At 52.2% G+C, this 22,928-nt stretch overlaps 1 protein-coding gene across 3 annotated transcripts in view; it reads right to left on the bottom strand.

Annotated features, from left to right (window-relative positions):
* The window catches only part of EPHB2 (EPH receptor B2), a 184,843-nt gene that overhangs the window by 2,610 nt on the left and 159,305 nt on the right, over nt 1-22,928 (bottom strand). The window contains exons 6-14 of one of the 3 annotated variants that reach the window (XM_080656407.1): nt 22,793-22,917; nt 16,159-16,321; nt 14,133-14,241; nt 12,943-13,010; nt 5,721-5,843; nt 4,945-5,192; nt 3,798-4,013; nt 2,679-2,828; nt 1,324-1,517 (exon numbers count right to left, since the gene is read on the bottom strand). In XM_080656407.1, the coding sequence (XP_080512533.1) occupies nt 1,324-1,517; nt 2,679-2,828; nt 3,798-4,013; nt 4,945-5,192; nt 5,721-5,843; nt 12,943-13,010; nt 14,133-14,241; nt 16,159-16,321; nt 22,793-22,917 (1,396 nt within the window). The remainder of the gene's footprint in view (nt 1-1,323; nt 1,518-2,678; nt 2,829-3,797; nt 4,014-4,944; nt 5,193-5,720; nt 5,844-12,942; nt 13,011-14,132; nt 14,242-16,158; nt 16,322-22,792; nt 22,918-22,928) is intronic. The other 2 variants (XM_080656408.1, XM_080656409.1) reach the window with 2 other exon arrangements.

Genomic DNA, 22,928 nt, shown 5'->3' with positions numbered 1-22,928 from the left:
CTAGGGGTGGGGTGGGCAACAGAGACCGTCAGGGCACATGCTAGCAGAGGGGAGAGGGTACGGATGGGCTGCAGGTGTACCTGCATGTGTGTCTCCATCGGCATGAACACAGGTGAGTGTGCATGTATTTGTGTATCTCCCTGTGGGTAGTTGTGTGTTTGAACCCGCATACATGTGCACACATAAATGTGTGAATATGAGAAAGCAAGCGTGCAGGACTCAAAGCTGGGGCTACCTCAGAAGTCTGGGGAAGCCTCTGCAGGGACTGCTGAGAGGCTGGATCACGTGTGAGATGGGACACACTTCCTATTTCAGCAGGAGGGAGTTCAGGGGGACTCACTGCTGATGACCGCCCCCCCCCGCCCCCCGCCCAGTGCCATTCTCCATCCTTGTCCACCCTGGTTGTGCTGTAAGAAGCTGAATTGTGGACCGACTCTCCAAAGTCCAGACAAAGCTGGTGCACTAATGGGAACGACTTCCTGGCTGGCTCATTAGGCTAAAAGCTCACAGTATTTGTATCCGGAAAGTCAGGAGCTGTTGACTCAGGGTCAAGGTGAGAAGCGACAGGTAGAGGCCAACATGAAGATCTGTTGGCCACACGAACTAGGTGTGTGAGTCTCTGACATAGCTAGCCCTGGACCCCAAGGACACCTGACTGGACCCCTGCCCCTCGGAATTCCTGTGTGACTGAGAGTCCCAGAGAGTGCAGGGTCATGAGTGGGGCCTGTGACAGTGCCCAGGCAAGGCTGTGGCAGCTACAGGTGTGATGAGCCCACTGTGAGGGCATGTGTGTGTGGTGAGTCTGTACCGCTGAATGTGTGTGCTCAGGTGCCTGTGCATGTATGTAAGTGCGAGTGTGAGAATGGGTATATTCATGTGTGAGATTGTGTGCCTGAACATTTGTGCCTATGCTCATATATATGTTAAGGACTATGTTCTTGTGCATGCGTGCACGTGTTTGTGTGTGTGTGGGGGGGCTGTGTCAAGGAGGATGCAAACACAGAGAGTACAGGTTTGAGCGTGAGGGTAGTTAGGGAGGAAACTTAGTGATGAGTATTTCCATTTACTAACCAAGATTCTGCTAACTTTTCTTACACACAGTCCTATCTGACCGTTCTTTAAAAGTGCTTCCTCTCCCACCCAGCGTGCACTGTGTCCTGCACTCCTTTGCACCCCAAAGCAGTGCAGATACCCAACAAACTATCCTTCTCCATCCGAATTCAGGCAGAGTATCTGCTTGAGGCAGGGTAGCCAGGGTCGGAGGGTATTTGGAGAGGGTAAGGGCCAGCTGGGGCGGAGCCATAGAGAGGGGCAGGGCCATACCCAGAAGAGAGGGGCGCCATGGCTTTGAGGCTGTTGGGGTTGCGGATCATCTTGTCCAGCGTGTTGACGATCTGACCAAACTTGGGCCGGTGGTTGCGGTCCTTCTGCCAGCAGTCCAGCATGAGCTGGTGCAGGGCGCTTGGGCAGTCCATGGGCGGTGGCAGCCGATAGTCCTGCTCTATGGCATTGATTACCTGGGGACAACAGAGGGGCTGAGTGGGTTGGGTGGGTGGGTAAGAGCATCTGCCCTCTGGCCTGGCCTACCTTCCCCCCAGTGCATTTCACAACACACCTATTTGGTTGCCCTCCACCTCTTCCAGGTAACCTTCCAGGTCCAACCCAGGGATGGGCCTCCAGGTATAGCCCCAGTCTCACCTGGCAGCTGGGTGCTTGCCTCCCCACCCCAATCTTAGGGAATCCAGAACCCTGAGATAGCCTCTGCCTCAGGATCCACCCTCTCCCCCATCTCTGAGCCCCCTCCTGGCTTTGAGGCCTGAGGACTCCTCCTCCTGGTTCCTGACCACACTCTTGACTTCAGTGCCGTTTACAGCTCCAGGTGAGAGATGCCTTCCTTGTCAGGCCTCACAGCACAGACTTGTACCCCTTCCCATGGCTCCCACCTGGCTCTTCTGTCAGGGAATGGAACTCAAGCACCTGCCTCCCATCTGTCCTGCCACTGGGGCCAGACTCATCTTCCCCAGCTTGACGGGGTCACCCTCCCTGCTCAGACAGCTCCTTCAAGTCCGCCCTGTCCGCATTGTTGCAAATAGGAATTCCTTGAGTTGACTTTCAAACAGCCCATTATTGAACCTCATCAACCTTTCCAACCAGCTTTCCTCTCCACTGCTCCCAACGCAACCCCTCACTATCCCACCTCTGGGCCTTCTGTCCACTGGAATCCCTCACGTCTGCAAGTCCCGCTGCTGTGTGAGTCCCTCTGTCCCGTAAAGACTTCCTGGCTGATCTTGCCCACACTGCTCTTGTCTCAACATTTGCCTTCTCCAGTTTAGCACCTGATCCTAAAAGTTCCCGATAACTGTATCTGGTTCCCGGAATAATTGTCCCCAAATTAAACACTTGAGGGGCAGACATAGTCTCATTCAGGGCTGGCCACAGGGGAATACATCCTCAAGATTTGCTGATTTGTAGATGATGGACGTTCCTACTCCTGAGCCCCTGGAGAGTCCAGGGTCCTGTGCAGACATGTGACTCAGCCATTATAGGTTGGGAGCTGCCCTTGCCCAGGATCTCAGAGATGGTGCTCCCACTCTCTGGGAGATCAGCAAAGGCCAGGAATGTGGGATCTTCCCCTTCCCCACCTGGCTGGCCAGAGACGCTCTCTCCTGGAGACTTACGTCCTGGTTGGTCATGTCCCAGTAGGGCCGCTCCCCGTACGACATCACCTCCCACATGACGATACCATAGCTCCACACGTCGCTGGCTGAGGTGAACTTCCGGTACTGGATGGCTTCTGGGGCTGTCCAGCGGATGGGGATCTTCCCACCCTGTGGAGCAGAATGAGGAGGGTGGATGGGTGGGAAGCGGACAGGTCTGGCCTCTGCTCTCAACATGCCCTGCCATATGCCCTGTGCTGTACCAGTCATATGAAGCATCTTACTGTTCCCAAACTCAGCATACTGCTTCAGATCTCAGGGAACAGATCTATTTGCACATGCTATTCCTCTGTAGGCAGTAGCTTTCCCCACTCTCCCATCTGGAAACCTCCTTCTCGTCCTTTAAGTCCCTCTGAAAGTCTTTCCTTAAGTCCCAATTGTTGCTCACTCTGTTGAATCCTACAACTGTGCCTGTGTCTCCATCAAGGAGGCACTGCCCATACAGAGCAGTACTCTGATCATTTGCTACTTGCCTGGCTCCGACTGTACTCTCTCTGAGTATCTCCATCAAGGAGGCACTTCCCATACAGAGCAGTACTACGATCATTTGCTACTTGCCTGGCTCCAACTGTACTCTCTCTGAGCTCTCCGAGGGCAGGGACTGTGTCCTGTTCCTTTCTGTTAAAACCCCTCACCAACCCAAACTGCTTTCAGGAGAGAGTCGTGAGCCTGGGCATTCAGGATCTCCAAGATCTGGCCCTGCCTAACTTCCCAAACTCTTGCTCACCACTTTTACCTCACAGCTTGCATTCTGGTATCATCTTACCGTGAGAACATGGCATCTGACTTTTACTGGCCCTTCAGCCTTCAGCTCAGATAGCACCCCCTTTAGCAATCCTTCCTTTGCCTCCCCAAGCTTGTGTCCTAGCTCATAGCCCTGTCACTCCACGTTGCTCTGTACATATGTGTCCCCCACCAGCCTGTGAGCTTCAAGAGGGCAGGAACCATGTTTCTGTTGCTGCATCTCCAGGGCCCAGCACGGTGCTTGGCATGAGCTGGTGAAAACGTACTGCAGGGAGAGTTGGATGTGTATGCCCTCTTTCCTGGCACCATGACTCTATTGTTCCCTGCGCATCTTACCAGGGCGCTGGTGTAGGTGGGGTCTGAGGTATCATCCTCCAGAAAGCGTGAGAGGCCAAAGTCGGACACCTTGCAGACCAGGTTGCTGTTGACGAGGATGTTGCGGGCGGCCAGGTCGCGGTGGACGTAGTTCATGTCCGCCAGGTACTTCATGCCGGCCGCGATGCCCCGCAGCATGCCCACCAGCTGGATGACTGTGAACTGCCCATCGTTTTGCTTCAGGAGAAGTGGAGAAAACGCAAAGTCAGTGGAAGGGTCTGAATGAGACTCTGGATCGTGTTCACAGTGGGAAGGCAGGGCCCCACCCCCTGGCCTAGGCTCCGTTTCAGGTGCTCGGGGACCGTAGGCCAGGGGAGGCCAGTTTCAGGGTGGTGGAGAGAACAGACTGCGCAGCAGACATGGTTGGTTTGAATCTGGCTCTACCCCTTGCTGTCTATGCAACCTTGGACAAATGACCTGGCATCTCCGAGTCTCAGCTTCCTCGTGTGTGTGCTAAGTGGGGATAAGTGACAACCACCTTCCAGTGCTGTCTGAGTTAAACAAGAGGGTAGTTGGGAGGGGCCTGGCACATACGAGGTACTTGAAAAATATCTGCTAAATAGCAACTAGGCCAATGGCATACTTCCGACTCCTCGTCAGTGCTTTCTGTTTGTCTGGTTGACTGTGACCTCCTAGGGGGCCTGGAGTTTTCCTCTGTGCTCTGAACTCCTCCCCTGGCCTGTGGTGCTCTGGAGGAATCCAAAATTCAGTGAAAATTCTGGACTAGGGGTCTAAAGACCTGGTTCCAGTCCTGGCTTTCAGCTTGACCCTCGGGATGACCCTGGGCAAACTCTACCTCTTGAGCCTCAGTTTTCCCTTGTGCATAGTGAGAAGGCTGTCTAAGAGCATGGATGGCAACCAACTTCAGGTTGTATGCTAACTCTGATCAACTGGTTATGGTTTCCTGGATTGAGTCTGAGATTTGCTTTGGAGTGTGGTTGGAGAGATTTCTGGGATTGATTAGTGATGTCAGCCATGGGCAAGGGAATAGAAAGTGGCAAATGTACAGGCCATTCCTGATCTAGATCTTTTCCAAAACGCTTTGCGGCTCTGACTATATGAAGCTATATCTGCTACTCCTTTTCCTGCCCCGCCCATGGTCCCCTACCCGGAGGAAGGAGTCCAGGGAGCCATTCTCCATGAACTCAGTGATGATCATCACGGGCGTGCTCTTGGTGACAACACCCTCCAGGTGAATGACGTTGGGGTGGTCGAACTGGCCCATGATGGAGGCCTCGCTCAGGAAGTCCCGGCGCTGCTTCTCCGTATAGCCCGACTTGAGCGTCTTGATGGCTACAAAGATCTCTCTCTTGCCTGGCAGTTTCAGGTGGCCACTGCACACCTCACCAAACTCCCCTGGACAGACACACCAAGAGGGGCAAGATGTCACATGCCACGTAGAAGTGTCACCTCCCTGCTCTCTGTAACCCCCACTCCTGGGGCCTCCTCAATGTTCAACTCATCCTCTTGGACCCAGAATCCCTTTGTAGACTACGGGGGCCCACCTTTGAGAGTAAGATAAACTCTTCATGACTGTCCTGTGGTGTTTGGATGGCATGGTGTGAGGATATAGGGGGCCTGGGGAGATGGAGGGTGGGACATGGGATGAGTGGTGGGAAGGACAAAGCACTGGACTGAGTCCAGAGAACTGGGTCCCAGACTTAGCTCAATCTCTGATGTGATGTACAAATTCCCTCCCAGCCCTGTGCCTCAGTGTCCTTATCTGTTGATGAGGATGACCTTTCCATTGGGCATTCTGAGCCTTCAGGCCTTGGAAGATTCTCTGAGGGCTCTGCCCCACATCCTACGCTGTCTCAGGAGTACACATTGGGGTGGATACACATGGTTGAAGTCGCAGTACCTGGGAGGGCACCAGCCACCTACCTGCTCCGATCACCTGCTCAATTTTGACACAGGAGATGTCAATTTCCTTGGCAAACTCCCGCACTGCCTCATTGGGGTCCTCGTAGGTGAATGGGTCGATGTAGATCTTCATGCCTGGGGTCACTGAGGGAGAAGACGAGGCTTGGTCAAATGCACAGATTCAAGATGTGGACAAATGGAAAGGGGAGAGCCAATCCATCCATGGATGGACATATACTCCCTTGTGGTCTCCCCCTAAGAACTTGGCCACCCCCTGCAGGTCACTTGACCTCTCTGGGCCTTGGTGAGCAGATGGCACTGAGCAGAAGGGTGAGGGGAACAGATTGCTCAGCAGGGATAGCAAATAGGTTCTAGTTCTTGTTCCAACTCTAATTGACTTCCTGGAGCTGCTGAAAGATGGTCGGGATTGATTAGCAATGTCTGTTATGTGTGTGGGCATAAAAGGAAGAAAGGATAGATAGGGTTGTCACTCTTGTGATAGAGAATCAGGAGGAAGGAAGTCAAGAAGGAAAGGGGAGAATTGTAACAAAAATACAGAAAGAGCAGGCAATAGACTGTGTTCTTGGGCTTCTGCTAAGGAGGTCTCCCTATTTTTCAAGGCCTAATTCAAGCCTTCTCTCCCCTCAGGAGACCCTGGCTGCCTCAGCCCTCCCAGGCAGCGCCAGAGCCTGGAGGCTGCCTCACCATGGCTCCTGGGACCACCTCCGGGGTTCCCCACTGGCCAAGTCTTAAACCTTTCTGGATCTCAAATTCCCTGTTGATCAGCATGAGGTAGAATATGGACATAATTCCTGATCTGATGTGAATTTTTATTTTTTATGCAAAGACCCAATTCTGACCCCAGCACTGAGTCCACAAAAGCTTTGAAAAAAAGGGAAAGATGATCCATCCCACATTGCCCCTCCCAGATAACTGGTCTTCTGCTTCTCTGACCATCTGGCCCTCTCTCAGCCCAGGCTTCCCTCTAGCCTCCCCAGCTCCCTGCCCACATCCTCCCACTGCTCTGGGGGCTGTGACTTTCTGGTTGCAGCTGTAGGAGTTGGGAGCTGGAGTCCCTGGGTCATAAGTAAGACTTGGTTGGTTGATGAGTGGGGCCATCAACCCTACGCAGTTAGTGTGACCTTGGACATGTTAGTTGACCACTCTCAGCCTCTGTTTCAGATATTCCAGGAATCCAGGAGGTGAAACCTCTAAATAGGGATTGGCAAACTGGCCCACTATCTGTTTTGTAATACGGTTTTATAAATAAAGTTTTATTGGAACACAGCCACACACATTCCTTTTGCCTGTGGCTGCTTTCACGCCACAGTGGCTGAGTTGAGCAGCTAAATTAGAGACTATATGGCTCGAAAGCCTAAAGTATTTACTATCTGGCCCTTTACAGAAAAGTTTGATAACTGCTGCTCTAACACATGAGCTTTATTTTGGATTATTTGTCTAGCCCTTTAGGTCAGGGTTTCTTAATCTGAGTCTGTGAACCACTAGGCAGTTCCAGGGTGGGTTTTGGGGTGGGACAAGGGGTGGAGTCTGGTAACCTCTTAAAATGGAATGCATTTATTATTATTGCCTTGAATAATATTGCCTTTGAATTAGAAAAATAATGCATGTTCCTTATAGTCTGAAAATTCTGGGAGTAAATATTGTTGAAAGTAAAAGTTCTCCAAAATCTATCCCTGAGTGTACACTTTTCTGGGTTTTCCTATCTTGTAATTTTATATACACACATATGCAAACTTTTGTTTCTCTGGCCACAGGATCCAAAACTTTTAGCAGTCTCAGAGGAGCCTGGGACCCTCCCCACCAAAGGCGTTAAGAACCACCATGCTAGCCTGTGGGAGCCTGGGAGGAGGGGGTGGGAGTGTGATCTTCTCTCACGCTGCCTTCCCTGGTGCACTGCATAAAGCTCTGCACACAACAGACACTCAGTGTCAGAGCTGAGCAGAATCCAGATGACTGAGATAGAAGAAGAACAGTTGCTATTTACTGAGGCCTTTGTCTGTGCCTAACACTGTGCCAGGGTCTTGATATGCTTTCTCTCTCTCCTCTGCCCGACAACTTGAGGAAGGTATCATTATTCTCATTTCACACATGTGGAAACGGTAGCTCAGAGAGGCAAGTCATCTGCCCAAGGCCACACAGCTAGCCAATGGCACAGCCAGGATTTGAACCCAGGTCTGTCAGGCTTGAGCCAAGGGCCAGTCCTCTTAATTACCATGCTCACTGCCTCCTGGATGAAGTCCAGCCAGATCTGGTCCCTGCACCCTCCTCCTGGAGTATTTAGCCAAGACTCCTTCTTCCCCAAGTCAACGCCTCTCAGAGCAGGGACACAAGCTCCCTGGGGATGCTCCTTTTTTTGTTCGGACTCTGATTGGCCTGTGGGTCTTGGGGGCTGACTTTTAGCCTCCCTCCTAATAGAACTGGGGGAAGCCCTTTCTGCTGGGTCAGCTGGGAGGGAGGACAGGAAGGGTCAGTTCAGGGTGCTAAGGAGAAGCACAGGAGCTCAAAGCCTACTTGGGTGCTGCTAACCGATCAGATGCCATCCCCAAGTCTCGGCCAGAGTGATGATCCAGAGGACAGAGGCAAGTGCCTTGACTTGGCATTCCATGCCCTCAGTGATGGGCCCCATTGATAGCACCCCGGCCCCCCCCCCCCACCCCGCCCCGGTCCTCTACATACTAGCAAAAAGGAGTTATTTACCCAGAGGTCCCAGAAACACCTCACAAGTTCCTGTCTCTGTGCTTCTATTCATGTGGCTCCCTCCACCTGGATCACCCTTCTCTTCCTCTTTTGTCCAGATCAAATGCCACCTCCTCTGTGAAGCCTGCCTGGATCCCTCCCGTGGAGACCCATGCTTTCTCCTCCGGCTCCCGCAGGCCTGTCTCTACACCCACTCCTCTGGCTCTGATGTCTGTATGGCTTTTTTACCTTGTATCAGGGCTCCCAGACATGCATGCTCAAAGCCATGCCCCCTCCTTTCTGGAACACTCTGCCGCCTGGGAGGGCTTGCTTTTACCCTTGCTCCTCCAGGGCACAGAGGCTGTGTCTGTTGTTCATGCTCCACCCCAGGACCTGGCAAGGAGGGTGCTAACTAAATGCTTATTGATGGAAGAATTGCATCACTCATTGACGTGCCCTCTTTTCCCCTCTCCACCTCTTTGGGGTCATGAATGCCTTTGAGAATTTGGCAAAAGCTATGGATCTGCTCCTTGGAAAAACATCCACATGTGTGTACACTCCCATATTCAGAATATCATTTTGGAATTATAGGCCGTGAAGCTCTAGGGGTCTGTGAGCCCCAGTAATGAGCCCTAGAATATTTTCTCTGGAGTACATATGTGAAGGTGGTACACGGTAGATGCTCAATAAATACTTACTGAAGGCAGGACTCTGAGGGAAGCCATCCTGCTTCTGTGACCCTTCCATTTCACCTCACCATTAAGAGCACCATTGGCTCCCAGTTCAATGTGGATTCCCAGGCAGCAGACCCTGTTCTAGGCACTCGAAAGGTACTGACCCAATTAATCCTCCTAACACCCCTACCAGGTAAATGCTATTTATTACGCTGAGCCTTATGAAATTGTCACTATTTGACTGTTTGGGACCTACAAAAACAGCAGTTTCATTTGGTCCAACCTAATGTTGTACCTCCTTTTTCTTGGGTGAAGAAACGATGGCATAAGAAAGGTGAAATGGCCTGCCCAAGGGGACACGGAACAGACCATACGTGGCAGGAGTGGGGTTTGAATCCAGGTAGTCTGGCTGAGTCTATACTGCCAGCGTTTTCTGCTGCTTCCCAGCTTGTATCTTGGAATCGAAGGGGAGCTCGTGGCCACAGCCTTGCACAAGACCTGGCTCCCAGGAGGGGCATTTGCTGAACTGAGGTTGCATGAGGACCCCTGCAGGCAGACTCTTCAGAAAACCCTGGGCTGTTGTTTAGATGCGGTATGGCTGTCAGGGCCATCACCTCTCATCCTGAACCTACAGGGGAAATGCAGGATGAGCGAGGAGAGACCGGGCATTCAGAGACCTGGGTTTGAATTCTGGACCTGCCAGAAATGATTTCACAAAGAAACAGGACCTACCTCACAAGGGGCTTGCAGGGATTAAACAAGAATCTTTTCAAAGGGCTTAGTAGAGTAGTTGGCAAATAGAAGGCACTGACTAATTGTTAGCTGTTATAATGAAGAGTTGGCTGTTGTTAAATATTATTATTACGAAGCACTTTAATATCCATTCATTTATTTAATTCTCACAATTTTGTGAAAAAAGTATCATTCCTGCTACTTCCCATATAAAGATGCCAGCCCGGCCGGCGTGGCTCAGTGATTGGGCATCGACCTATGAACCAGGAGGCCATGGTTCGATTCCCGGTCAGAGCATATGCCCGGGTTGCGGGTTCGATCCCCATTGTGGGGCATGCAGGAGGCAGCCGATCAATGATTCTCTCTCATCATTGATGTTTCCATCTTGCTCTCCCTCTCCCTTCCTCTCTGGAAAAAAAAAAAAAAGGAAAGAAATCGATAAAATAGATGCAAAGACTCAGAGAGGTTGGATGACTTCTCCAAGGCAACCTAGCTGGCCAGCGGCGGAGTAAGAATGAGAAATCAGTCAGTCCCTCTGGCTCCACATCCAGGCACCATAGCCCTTGGTATTCATTCAGCACCTGCTGAATGACGGAATACACGAGCCCGTAAAGGGGACTTCAGCCAGTCACACACCTCTCAGCTTCCTCCCGTGCCCTGACCACACAGGGCTGCTGGTGGACATGGGACCCCAGGGCTGGCAGTGCTTCGAAACGAACAGTCCTGCTCGGACACAGGGAGTGAACCCGAGCTTTCGATTGCGTTGATCTATGAATCAATCCCGGGGTCTATTTTTTAAAATAGGTCCCTGCTGTCACCTGTCACCTGTCACTCACGCCCTAAATAGCGATGCTCCCAAATGGCTCCAGGTGACAGCGTGTGTGAGCCTATCTTATTCTAGCTCAGCCAGGTGGAGACAGCACAGTGTGGCTAAGAGCTTGCACACTGGAGCCAGACACCCTCGGTTCGCACCCAGCCCCTGCCCGAGCAGCTGTTTACTCGTATTCACAGTGGGAAATTATAAGGATTAAATGAATGCGTACACGAAAAGCATGAAAACAACTCTTGGCACATAGAATACAGTCAATATGTTCAGCTACCTCTACGATCATGATTTTATAACTTGGGGAATAGGAGGGCGTGATGTAATTTATGACCTTTACTTTGATGTGCAGGTGATTTTTATTTCTGTGTAGTTAAATTTGTCTGCCCTTTTCTTTGCTTTTACACTTTCGACAGTCCTTTTCTATTCACAGTACAGTTAAATGGTTACCTAAATTGTCTTCTGGAAATTTGAGTGGTTTAATCATTTTTACATTTATGTCCACAGTGATTGTTAAGCTCAGGAACTTTTACTTCAAACAGAGTTTTACCCAGAGGCTTAATCTGGAATTCCCAACTCTGCCCTTTTTGCCAACCCCACATCCAGTCCTGAAACAAACTTAGTGGTTCTACCTTCAAAATATGTCAGAATCCAACCACTTCCCACCATCTCCATCACTGCCCCCTGGTCTAGCCATCATCATACCATCCCTGGATTATCCTAACAGCCCCCTCCCGGGTCTCCCTCCTTCTGTCCTTGCCTGGCCACACCTCACCCTTCCGTGCATTTTCTCCATGGCAGCCAGGGAAGTCCTGTCAGAACTGTAACTCAGAGCCCATCGGTCCTTTGCTCAGATCCTTCCAGAAGCTTCCCATTTCACTCAGAATAAAAACCAAGGCCCTGCTATGATTGACAAGAATCTGCATGGTGTGGCTCCTCATACTTCCCCCTCCTGCCCCCTCACTCTGCTCCAGTCACACCGGCCCCCTGGCTGTTCCTGAACCCTTCCAGACATAGTGCAGGCTCAGGGCCTTTGCACTGGCTGCCTCGGATGCTCTTCCCTGAGGCATCGCTGCACAGCTCCTGCCCCACCCCCACCCCCGCCCCCAGCTCCTTAGTATCCTTCTTCAAATGAAACCCTCTCAGCAAGGTCAGCCCCAACTCCCCTGGTTAAAAACACAACCCTGAACCCACCACTCTCCATCCACTACTCTGCTTCTTTCTTGCCTTTTCCCACAGCATTTCCATCTTTTAATATATCATAGGCTTTACTCATTTATGACATGTATTTTTTTTAATTCTCTGTCCCTGACACTAGGATATAAGTTCATGAGGGCAAGGGATATTTGGTTTATTTGTATGTCCCAGCACCTATAACAGGGCCTGGCATACATAGGGGGCTACAACAAATATGTGACAAGTGAATGGACAGGCTGATGGCCCCGTTTTATCCAGGGGCCATCTGAGGAACCCTAGGGTACCCCACTGAGTACAGTTTGAGAACCTATGTTAGACCCACTTGGAATTCCTGTTCCCTGAGTGAGGTCTCCGACACACCTTCTCCCCAACCCCATGCTACCCCACACAGAGAGTCCGTTCTGCCAGGGCCCAGGGGAGAGGAATCTATACCCTGCTTTTCTCTCTGCTGGACCCCTTGGGAGGGCACATTGCTCTGGGTGTGTGTGGCATATTTGCTCCCAGCCCTGGCCTAAGGTGGGAGGGGACAGTGGGGGGAATGGAGGCACTGGGTGGGAGTGAATGGTCACCAGAGGAGTCACCAGGAAGCAATGACAGGAGGCCTCCCTCTTCCCTTCTCTCTCATCTCCCAAGCCGGAGCCCAGGGTCCTCATCACCTCACTCAGCTCATGTGTTTATTCTATAAATATGTGTGTAGTGACTACTATGCGTGGGAAGCGTGCTGGGGCTGGGGAGGCAGTGGTGCGTGTCAGACACGGTTCCAGGTCGCCACACGCTCCTGTGATAATGTTGGAGAGATAAGGGAACGGCCATCACAGCGCAACCAGGTGAGGGGTGCTGTGTGCACACAGACGACAGCCCTAAACCCGGCTGGGGTGGGGTCAGGGAAGGCTTCTCAGAGGGAGGCCTGAGGGAGAGTAAGAGATGCTCAGGTAAAGAGGACAGGAGAGTGATCAGGCAGAGGGAACAACATGTGCAGAGGCCGAGGTGACAGTGAGCACGGCACGTTCAGGGGATGGCTTGTCATTCAGCCTGACCGTAGCCGAAAGAAGGCTGGAGAAGTTGCCAGGAACTGACAGTGCAGGGCCCAAGGGTGCCAGCCCCGCTGGGGTATACATACTGTGGCCACTGGTGTAGTGCTGCAGCTTGTCCGTGTACTCCGAGTCAGCACGCTCAAACCCCCGTCTTCTGGAACAAGAGCAAAGGGCTGGAGCCACCTGGAGGCGCCCGGGGAGCTGGGAGCCACAGTAGGTGATAGGCAGAGGGTGGGCAGGCCTTTGAAACCACATCCCTGTCAGAGGCCTCCCTGCCTGCCCCTCACCTAGCAGCCTCACCCGACCGGGCCCCACTCATTTCTTCCCACTCTCCCACTTCCAGTCCAGCTCACTGTTTCCCCTGCCCCCTCTCTGGCCAAGCCCCTTTCACAGAGCAAAGTCATGTCCTCTGGTCATGGCCCCTGGCCCCAGAAACCCTGGGGGCTTCTGTCCATCTAACCTTATGACCCAGTGTCCTCTAAAGTGGGGAACTCTTGCCCAGCCGGCGTGGCTCAGTGGTTGAGCTTCAACCTATGAACCAGGAGGACACGGTTTGATTCCTGGTCAGGGCATGTGCCCAGCTTGTGGGCTTGATCCCGAGTGTGGGGCATGCAGAAGGCAGCCAATCAATGATTCTCTCTCATCATTGATGTTTCTCTCTCTCTCTCCCTTCCTTCCTGAAATCATTAAAAATATATTAAAAAAAATAAAGTGGGGAATTCTTTAAGGAAGAAGAGTTTCTTTGCCTCTCCCCAGCAGAAGTCAGAGAACCACACCCCCTTTCTGCACATGCCACCCCAGCCAGTTGGGGTGCTCTTCCCCCACCTCCTCCTGCCTGTGTCCTCTCCATCTTTCCAGCCACCTCAGCCAGGAGGCCTTCCCTGAGCACCACAACCTCCCATCTGACTCTGCTTATGGCCCTAATCATGAAGGGGCCTCAACTAGTGCAAAGGCAGGGCCATCTGTATTCCCTCCACCTTAGCTCCCAGCATCCTGTGGTCCTCCTGCCCACGGCTCTGAGACGTTCCTCATGCTGAAGTATTAGCGTCTCAGTGTGCCACCCTGAATAGTGGACTTGTCAAGGGCAGTGGGATGGGCTGCTAATGGGGGCCATTTAGGAGGAGGTGGGAGAGGCCACTTGGGGGTACCCAGGCCGACCCGAGCCTCTCTCCGTCCCTGGTACTGATGGAAATGCCTCCTCCGTTCACAAACACTGCTCAGGAACGGCTGAATGGACGCACGCCAGGCCTGGAGGGGCTGGGGGACACCCACCCACCTGTTACACACGATGGCGATGACAACCACGGCGATGAGGAAGACCAGGGCAGCCGCCGAGGAGCCGACGATGAGTGGCAGCTTCTCCTGGATGCTGGTCTGGTACTCGGCTGGGGAGAGAGCGCAGCGCAGTGTTCTCAGCCTGGCTGTGGGAGCCCTAACAGCCCAGCGCCCTGCGGGGTCTCCCGGGGTCCCAGGCTCTGTTCCTGCTCCTCACAGAGTACCTGTCACATGCTCAGGTGGAGAACTGGCTGTCACTGGCTCACAAGTAACCTTGGACAAGTCCATGAACTGCTCCGACTCTCAATTTCTCACCAATAACACGGGCATAATACCCATATCTCAATGTTGCTATGAAAATCAACAACAATAAGCTGACACATAAGGTGAGGCAGTTACAAGCACAGACTCTGAGGCCAGACTCCCTGGGTTTGAGTCCCACGGGTGCCACTTACTATCTGTGTGAACTCTCATAAAGTGACTTACCTCTCTGTAGCCCAGTTTCCCCCTCTGTAAAGTGGGGAGAATCATACTTCCCATTTCTTAGGACTGCTGTGGAAAGCGCGTAGTAAACACTCAGTAAATATCAACGATTAATGTTACTGAGTGTTTTAAGGGTTGGTCACTGTACTAAGTATGCTACGTATCTTGTTTGATTCTCAGGAACAGCCCAGTGATGCACTGCCTATGTTAACCCGTTTTACAGATGAGGAAACTGAGGCTTAGTGAGGTCATGACTTGTTTGAGGTCACACAGCTAGAAAGTGGCCAAAGCCAACACTTGAACCCAGGTCTGTTTGACCCGAGGCTGTGGGCTTAACTGTGATAATGCGTAAAATGCGCTCAGAATTGGCCTTGCTCTTGCAAACCACTCAGTACATTCTCAATGTCACTAACATCATCATTGTTTTGAATTTTATTATTATTCCCATTTGCTTTCATGACCAGACAGGCTTTTCAAAGTCAGGGACAAGGTCATTTCTGGGTCTTAGCGCCAGCACACATTTGTTGAATACTAAAGAAAGGATCTGGGACAGTCCTCGGGAACCCATGTCAGTAATGCTCATCCAGCATTCAGGAGGGCTGAGGAAGGTGAAAACGTTGGCTGTGAGGAACGGGGACTGGAGAGAGGAACTAATGCTGGAAGAGATGGGCACTGTGAGGGGAAATGCTGGAGCCTCGTCATAAACAAAGCTGTCCCGGAGCTTGGCTGGTTGGTGGCAGGGCCCCAGGCTCACAGAAATGACAGCTATAACCTTAAGCACTATTTGGTGAGCGCTAACTATGTGAGACCTAGCACCAACCCTGTGCTAGGTGCTGTACGTTTACCCCCATCCTTATACTATGATGATAATGAGATAGTTGTTATCATCCCCCTCTATAGAAGAGAAAAACTGAGGCCCAGAGGGTTAAGGTACGTTGCTTAGGGCCATACATTTAGGGCTGAATCTCCATTGTAATTTCCATCTGTCAGGCATCAGAGTCCACGCTCTTTAACTGTGCTGTCCTTCAAAGATTATTAGAGCAGGAAGGGTACTTAGAGACCATGTGGTCCCAGACTGGGAGACACAAAACATAATGGGCTGCAACCTCCCATTCTCTTGCCCGGGGTAGACATTACTAATCCATCCCAGCGCTTCTCCCTGCTGAACTAGTGTAGGGATGAAGTAGGTTTGCGTTTTCAGATTGCATATGATGCTTTCATTTTATAGATAAGGAAAATCTGGACCACAGAATGAGTGTGATTTGCTCAGAGTGAATGCAAGTCAGAGCTGAGCTCCCAGGAGTTGTGGGAAAGGAAGTGGCCTGGCTGACATGCTGCTAACGGAATATCACAATCCTTTACATATGGTTGTGCAGTGTGTACAGTGCACAGAGGCTCCCAACCAGGAGGGGAGGAGGCTGATTGACATCAAGGAGCAGGGATGCCTTTCTAATGTGCACAAAGGCGCTTTGTAGGAAGGTGGCTCTTGAGTTTGTTCTGTTTGTGGAGTCAGTGCCCCCCTCCTGCCCTCTGGCACCTCTTACCTTCTGTCATGGTCTGGAAGTACATCTTGCCACTGTAGCGCCCATAGCCCGCCACGGTGCGTGCCCGCACCTGGAAGACATAGATGGCGCCGGCTTTGAGGCCCTGCACAGTGACTGTGTTGGTGGGGCTTTTTATGGCCGTGGCGTTGTACTCACTGAGCTCCTGCCGAGGAACAGAGAAGACAGTTAGCGAGGTTGTTGCCCACAGTGGGCCCACAGCCCACTGACCACTCCTGCCACTTGCGGGGATGGGGGGTGGGGAGGGTTCTGGCCACCAGATAAACATCTGTGGTTATCAATTCTTCACTCCCTCCCAGTGACAGAATCACACACCTGCAGCTTTTGCAAGTGATTTGCAACACAAGAGAAGGCGGAGTGTATTCCTCCTCATGGATGCTGAGTTTGTCGGCATGACCTGCTTTGGCCACTGGAATATTCTAGAGGACATGATGCAAGCAGGGGCTTTACATATACTTGTTGATTTGGCTTGGCCTCTTGTGATTCTGCAATCTGCCATGAGGGGGGCTTAGTCTGGGTAACAACTAGTTCCAGAAAGAGAAAAAAGGGGAAAAGATCTTGACCTAACTTCTAGAGTGAAACGGAGCCACCTCAGCTGACAGACAGATACAAACCTATGAGTAAGAAAAATAGGTACTTGTTGTAGGTTACTGGATTTGGGGTTGTTTGTTCTGCAGCACCATCTCAACAACAGCTGACTAATACACATATACTGAGTGGTCACTGTGTGCAGACCCTGGGATCTAGACTGTGAATTCTTGTGGACAGCAGGGAGAAGGCCCACATTGCTCGCTTCTGCATTCCTCTCTCTGCCTCATGCCTTGATGGATTAAGTGGAAGGACCCCTGTTCAGCCTTAGCACACTTGAGTCAGACAAGAATTAAGACCCAGAAAAGGAAAATTATGCTCAAGGTCACATGTATCAGTTGATGGCTGCTGTGGGACTCAAAACCATGCAGGAGCCACCTCTAATGTTCATGTCCTTGGGTACCTTTGAGAGATGCAGAACGCCAATTCTCACCTCCTAAATACTGCCCAGGGTGACCGGAGGAGCCTGGACAGGACAAAGAGCCAGCTGCTGCAATAGGGGTGGGGATGTCTTTGAATTGGATGCAAATGTTTACCTGCCTAGTTGATGCTCATTCAGGCATCTGTCAGCTGCCCAGATAACCTTTTCCAAATACCCTCTTTGCATTAGGCACCAGGCTGGGCAATGGGGACCCACAGAGGTTAAAGCACAGGCCCTGGTCTTGGAAAGCCCAGTTCAGAAAAGCAAACAGGGTGGAGAACTTAACCCTTTGAGGATCTGGAACCCTTCTGAGAAGCTGATGAAAAGCTATGACCCCTTATGCAGAGAAACACACACATGCTAATCATGCATATGTCAGGGATGCACAGAGCCCTTGAACACGCTCCTGAACAATTAAATGAGTGCGAGCAATGGTATTAGAGATAAAAATTGTAACTACAATGTTACTATTTTAAAAAATTCAAATGTAACCCCGATGTCTGATATTTTATTTGGCAGCCCTCCCTTCCCCGAGCCTTTGCGAGTCCTGCTGCCCCATCTGAAATACCCTTTCCTCATCTGCCGGCAGTTCCCTACTCCTTATCCAAGACCCAGCACCAGGACTGCCTCAGCTGGGGAGACTTCCCAGATACCCCAGCCAGATGGCGCGGTCCGTTGTCTCCCACCTATTGTTCTGATATACATGTCTTGCTTTTAAGAATATTTAAAAAATATATTTTTTATTGATACATGTGTCTTTTCTAAGGAGAGTGTGGTTCCTTGAGGGCAGGGATCTTATGTCATTCATCTCTGGGAACCCCCAGGCTCCACACCCGGTAGGTGCTCACTAATGACAGACTGGAATGAAGATACTGGTAGACTATTCACAATCTATGAACCCAGGTTGCACTACCAGGCTTGGCCACTAGGTGCCGCCATCTAACATGGGATCTGCTGGGGCTTGCCAAAGGGATCGATTGTGCAGACTGGGTGGGTGCCCACGTAGGCTGGAAGTTTTATGTTCCTGAGCATATGAGGGAGATGGGAGGTAACAGCCAGTGGCCTAGGTGCCTCAGGAGAATGGAGAACAACCTGAGTGGATCCCTTCTCTAACGTGGGGCACAGGACCCCGCCGGGGATTGGAAGTCATTTCCAATGCCAGTTCTTCCACTTGCTTGCCTTGTGACCTTGGGAAAGACCATTTCCCTGAGCCCTGTTTTCTATCCAGAAAATGGAACAATAAATTCCAACCGCTCAGGGTTGTTTTGAAGATAAAATTCGATCAGTTAGTCCCTGGCACAAAGTTGCTGATCTAGAGCCATCAATTTTCTCCGCCCTCCCCCCTCCCCCAAGAGTACCCTTATCTAAATAGGGATTATGTGGGTTTGGGGAATAAATTTAGTATGAAATCCACTAGTCCTTCGTTTGAGTCCTTATCCAGAGACTAAGGGCCAATGAGGCAGAGGGTGCATTGCTTAAGTCCTATGAGCCTCGGTTTTCTCATCTTTAAAATGGGATAATACCACTATATGCCACACACAGTGGTTGTTGAGATTCAATAGGAAGTAATGGGTAAAGATTTTCGGAGAGTCTCTAACACACGTAAGGACTTAAGTGTCCGCTATCACCACTGTTGTTATCATCACCAACATTCATTAAGTGGATGAATGTATGTGCAAGTGAATGAACGAACAAACCTCCCCCGGTAGATACTGCTCCCCATACACTAACAACACCTGGAATACAATCTGGACTTCCATTCACCCCCCTCTTCCCTCAACCTTTGCTCCCCCTGCCTGGAATGTCCTTTCCCTTCACTTCTGCCAAGTAGAAATTTCTGTTGAATAGATACATAAATCAATGTGGCCCACAAAGTCTCATTCGCCATAGCCGGCCTCACAAATGACTCTTCTGCCTGAGCTCTTGGGGAGCCAACGGGAGCATGAGCCTGTGTGCTTTGGGGCAGCTGCCAATGGAGGCCACCTCCCCTGGAATCTGGAACCGATGGACAAGGCCGGCCCTGGTCTGACTGACACTGTTCATCAGCGGCCTCTGGAAGACTTCCAGCAAAGTGGTTGTCCGCTCCGGGCTCCGGGCAGAATGGGAAAATCCCAGTGAAGTTGGGGAGAGGCCAAATGAAGAGCCTGCTCCAACAGAGTCCTTTCTAAAGAAGGAAAGGAAAAGTGGGAAAGGAGACAGGGGTGGGGCCCACGTGGGGCCGCAGGGCTCGGTACCTAGCTTCCCTACCTGGGAAGATCTAGAGCATTCATTAAAGAAATCAATTGCAGGCACCAGGAGGATTCTGACGTGTTAGGTAAGCGCGGGCTGTGGACTTGTTAGAAATAAATCTCAATACGTGCAGCCTGGCTGTCCCTCCCCGTGGAGAGGAGGAAAGTGTCTCCGACACTTTTACCGACTGCATTTTCTTTCTGTCCTTAAATCTTGCCATGTTCCTCAGTCGGTCCTTCCACTCTATTCTTCCTCTGCACACTCCTGTCTGTTCTTGGCTACCCCTCCCCGCGCCCGGCAAGCTCCACACCTACATCTGCAAATTCCAACCCACATCTGCCCCAGGAAAAGGCACCGCCGTCTACTGGGAGTTGACCGCCACCCTTCCCTAGTCTCCCGAGTTTCAAAATACTGTCTGAATCTGTCAGTTTCTCACCATCTCTGCTGCCAACTCGCCAACTCCATGCCACCGTCACTTCTCACTTGCTGTCCCACGAGATCCCTGTACAGAGTCTACCTGTATTCTCCACACAGCAAGCTACAGGAATTGTTTAAAGTAATGAGCCAGATCACATCATTCCAAAATCTTCTGATGGCTTTCCACTGTAGTTTAAATTGAATCCAGACTCCAAAAGCCTGGAAGGCCCACCACAGTCTGCCCTGCCCCCCCTCCAAACACCACCCCTAAACATCTCGCCTTTGTTCATGTTACTCCTGCCACTCACCTGCTCTACTCTGAGTGCGGCCAGCACATTCCTGCCCCAGGGCCTTTGCACATACCGTTCTTGCCTCCCGGAATGATCTTGCTCTCATCACCTGTCCAAGCATCTTTCAAGGTTCAGCTCAAATGTCATCTGAATGAAGACTTCCTCTCACATATACCAGGATTATGGGGTCCTCCTTAGTGCCCCCATGGGACCTTTGCTGGCCCTTCTGTGGTTTATATCTCATCTGGTCTAATGGCTATTTGTACCTAAACCCATCATTTTCTCTGGACTGTAAAGGGAAGGCCTCCAGGTATGTCTAGTTACTCTTGGTGTTCCCAGCACCCAGTCCAAAGTTGGTGACAATGAGTGTTGAATGAACCAGTGTCCCATCTCCCGACTGGCAGAGGCCACGCTGCCTCTCTCTGTACCCAGGCCCTGGGAAGAGGGGCTGATAGAAGCGGGGCCACGTCTTATCACGGCCACACCTCAGGCTGCTCATCTCTCACCATTTATGCTGAGAACCTTCATCTGAGCCTGGTTCTGCCCACCTCTTAAAGTTATCCCAGAAGCACCCCTGGGAGAAACTGGGAGACAGCAGAGGCAGGCGAAGGGTGAGAGCACAGGTCCAAACCCCTGCTCTGCCACTTAGCAGCTGGGTGCTCTTGGACACGTTACACCATTTCTCCGTGCCTCAGTTTCCCTCCTGCCCAGCAGGGCGAATAGCAACGCCGCGAGAATGACTGAGACAATGGATACGGTGTGCTTAGCCCACGGCGAGCACTCATGAAACGTGAGCAGGCGATGACTGTGGCTGCTGCAAGGCCTGCTGGCCCGGCCACCTCTGGCACGGGCCTGGGGATGCCCAGGCAGCAGCAGAAAGTAGGGCAGAGCTGCCTCCTGGTTCACACCTCCACTGCCTCCCCAGCCCCTCCTGTCTGGGTCGGAAATGGGTCGTGGGCAGGACCTGAGCCGGGATTCCTCATTTCCGATCCAGTCTTTGGGGACAGACACTTTCGGTTTCATTTAATCATCAAGCTTCTTAATTAGTTTTTTTCCTTTTTGAATTCCGAGTTGCTAAGCTGTCCCCACCAGAGGAAGTGGACATGATTGCTCCTGCAGGGCCCTGGCTTCCTGAGCCTGGCAGCAGCTGGTCCCACTACCTGGGAGGCCCGGCTCCATCCGGCCCTCCCGGGCCAGCAAGGGGTGGAGCTGCGTCCCTCACATCATCCCCTGGGGACACAGCAGAGAAGAGGCCGGGTCTCCGCCCTTGAAGAACAGGCCATGGGAAGGGATTCATCACTTCTTCAACCAGCCACCATCTACCAAGTGTCTTGGTGCCAGCTAGGCCCAGGCTGCAGGGGAGCACGTGGGGGAAGGGAGAGATGTGGTCCCTGGCCTCTAGGGACGCATTGTCAAGAGGAGGGATGCGCAAGGAAACAATCGTAAACCAGCTGGGTGAGGAACCCCTGGGACCCACCAGGCTTGGGTGACTCCAGCAGCTGACAGAGTGAGAAGGCTGGGCCTCCGCAGGACTGGCTGGAACTGGCTCCCCCTCATTTCCTCTCAGCCCTTAGGGAAAGCCTTCCCATCATTTCCGCTTCCAGTGGGCTCGGCCTCGACTAAAGCACGTCCCGTAGTCATCCACGCCTTAGTCCGAAAGGGAGTCCCGTGAAGCGTTTTCCAGGGGCCCCTGCGACCTCTGGGCTGTTGGGCCTCCGGCAGCAGGTAAGGAAAGTGATCAGGCACAGAGTTTTCCCCAGGCCTCTGATGCTCAGCCCCGTCCTGGACCCTGCACTGCGCAGGTCTCACACGCACACTTGCTCAGCTCACCGGCCTTACTCCATGTGGCCCTGGCCCACCTTGCGGCAGGCAGGGCAGCAGAGGGAGGCAGGGAAAGCACACTCTACTTTGCTGAGGGCCAGGCACCTGCTGGGCACTACACCTGCACAGCCCCCAGGTGAGAGAGGCGGTCTCATTCGCCCTTGACCCAGGAGGAAACTAGGCTCCCAGAGAGAGAGATGGCTGCCCAAGTTCACACAGCTGGCTGCTGGCGGAGCTGGGATTTGAACCTACGGCTTCTCACTCCTAGTCCAGTGCTCCTTCTACTACACAGTGGCTTCCAACCCTGGGTCCCTGGCTCCTAGAGGTCCCCGAAGGGAGTGACAAGGGTCTGATTTAAAAGCTGAAAGAGAAAGCGCTCTCTCCCCAGACGAAGGGCACGCAGGCAAATGAAAAGCAGTGTTTTAGCTGGAATCCGAGCAGCACAGGAGAAAGCTCCACTCTGGGCGGAAACTCTCTCGAGCAGTCCTCGGCTTCGGAACGGGCGAATGACCAATTCTTGCTTAATTAATGCAGCTTTTTGGGAACCCAGCTCTTCAGAGCTTCGGGACAGCTGACGTCACGATGAAGGGATCTTGGTGGGGAAAGGCCTGTGACCACGGCATGTCACTGAGGTTGCCGGCCAGGTCCCCAGACCAGAAAAGTAAGACTCAGAGAGGTCAAGGCACCCCCCTGAGGTCTCACAGCCAGGGGGGAGTGAAGCCAAATTCGAGCCTGAGGCCTTTCTGCTTCAAGGTGGTGTTTCATCTTGCAGGACAGTAGGCCCCCAGGCCCAGCCTGAGAGGGGCCCTCAGGGAGGTGGGGGTGGGGAGCGCGCCAGGAGCCTAGGTACCTTCTCATAGTACTGCAGCTCATAGTCCAGGATGACGCCGTTGGGCTGGTCAGGCTGGGACCATGACAGAGTGATGCTGTCCACGGTGCGGCTCACCTGGTGCATGATGGACACAGCCGATGGAGCTGGAAGAGAG

Source organism: Plecotus auritus (assembly GCF_963455305.1).
Source record: "Plecotus auritus genome assembly, chromosome: 2".
NCBI classification, from domain to species: domain Eukaryota; kingdom Metazoa; phylum Chordata; class Mammalia; order Chiroptera; family Vespertilionidae; genus Plecotus; species Plecotus auritus.
This window is presented reverse-complemented; position numbering and strand designations above follow the sequence as displayed.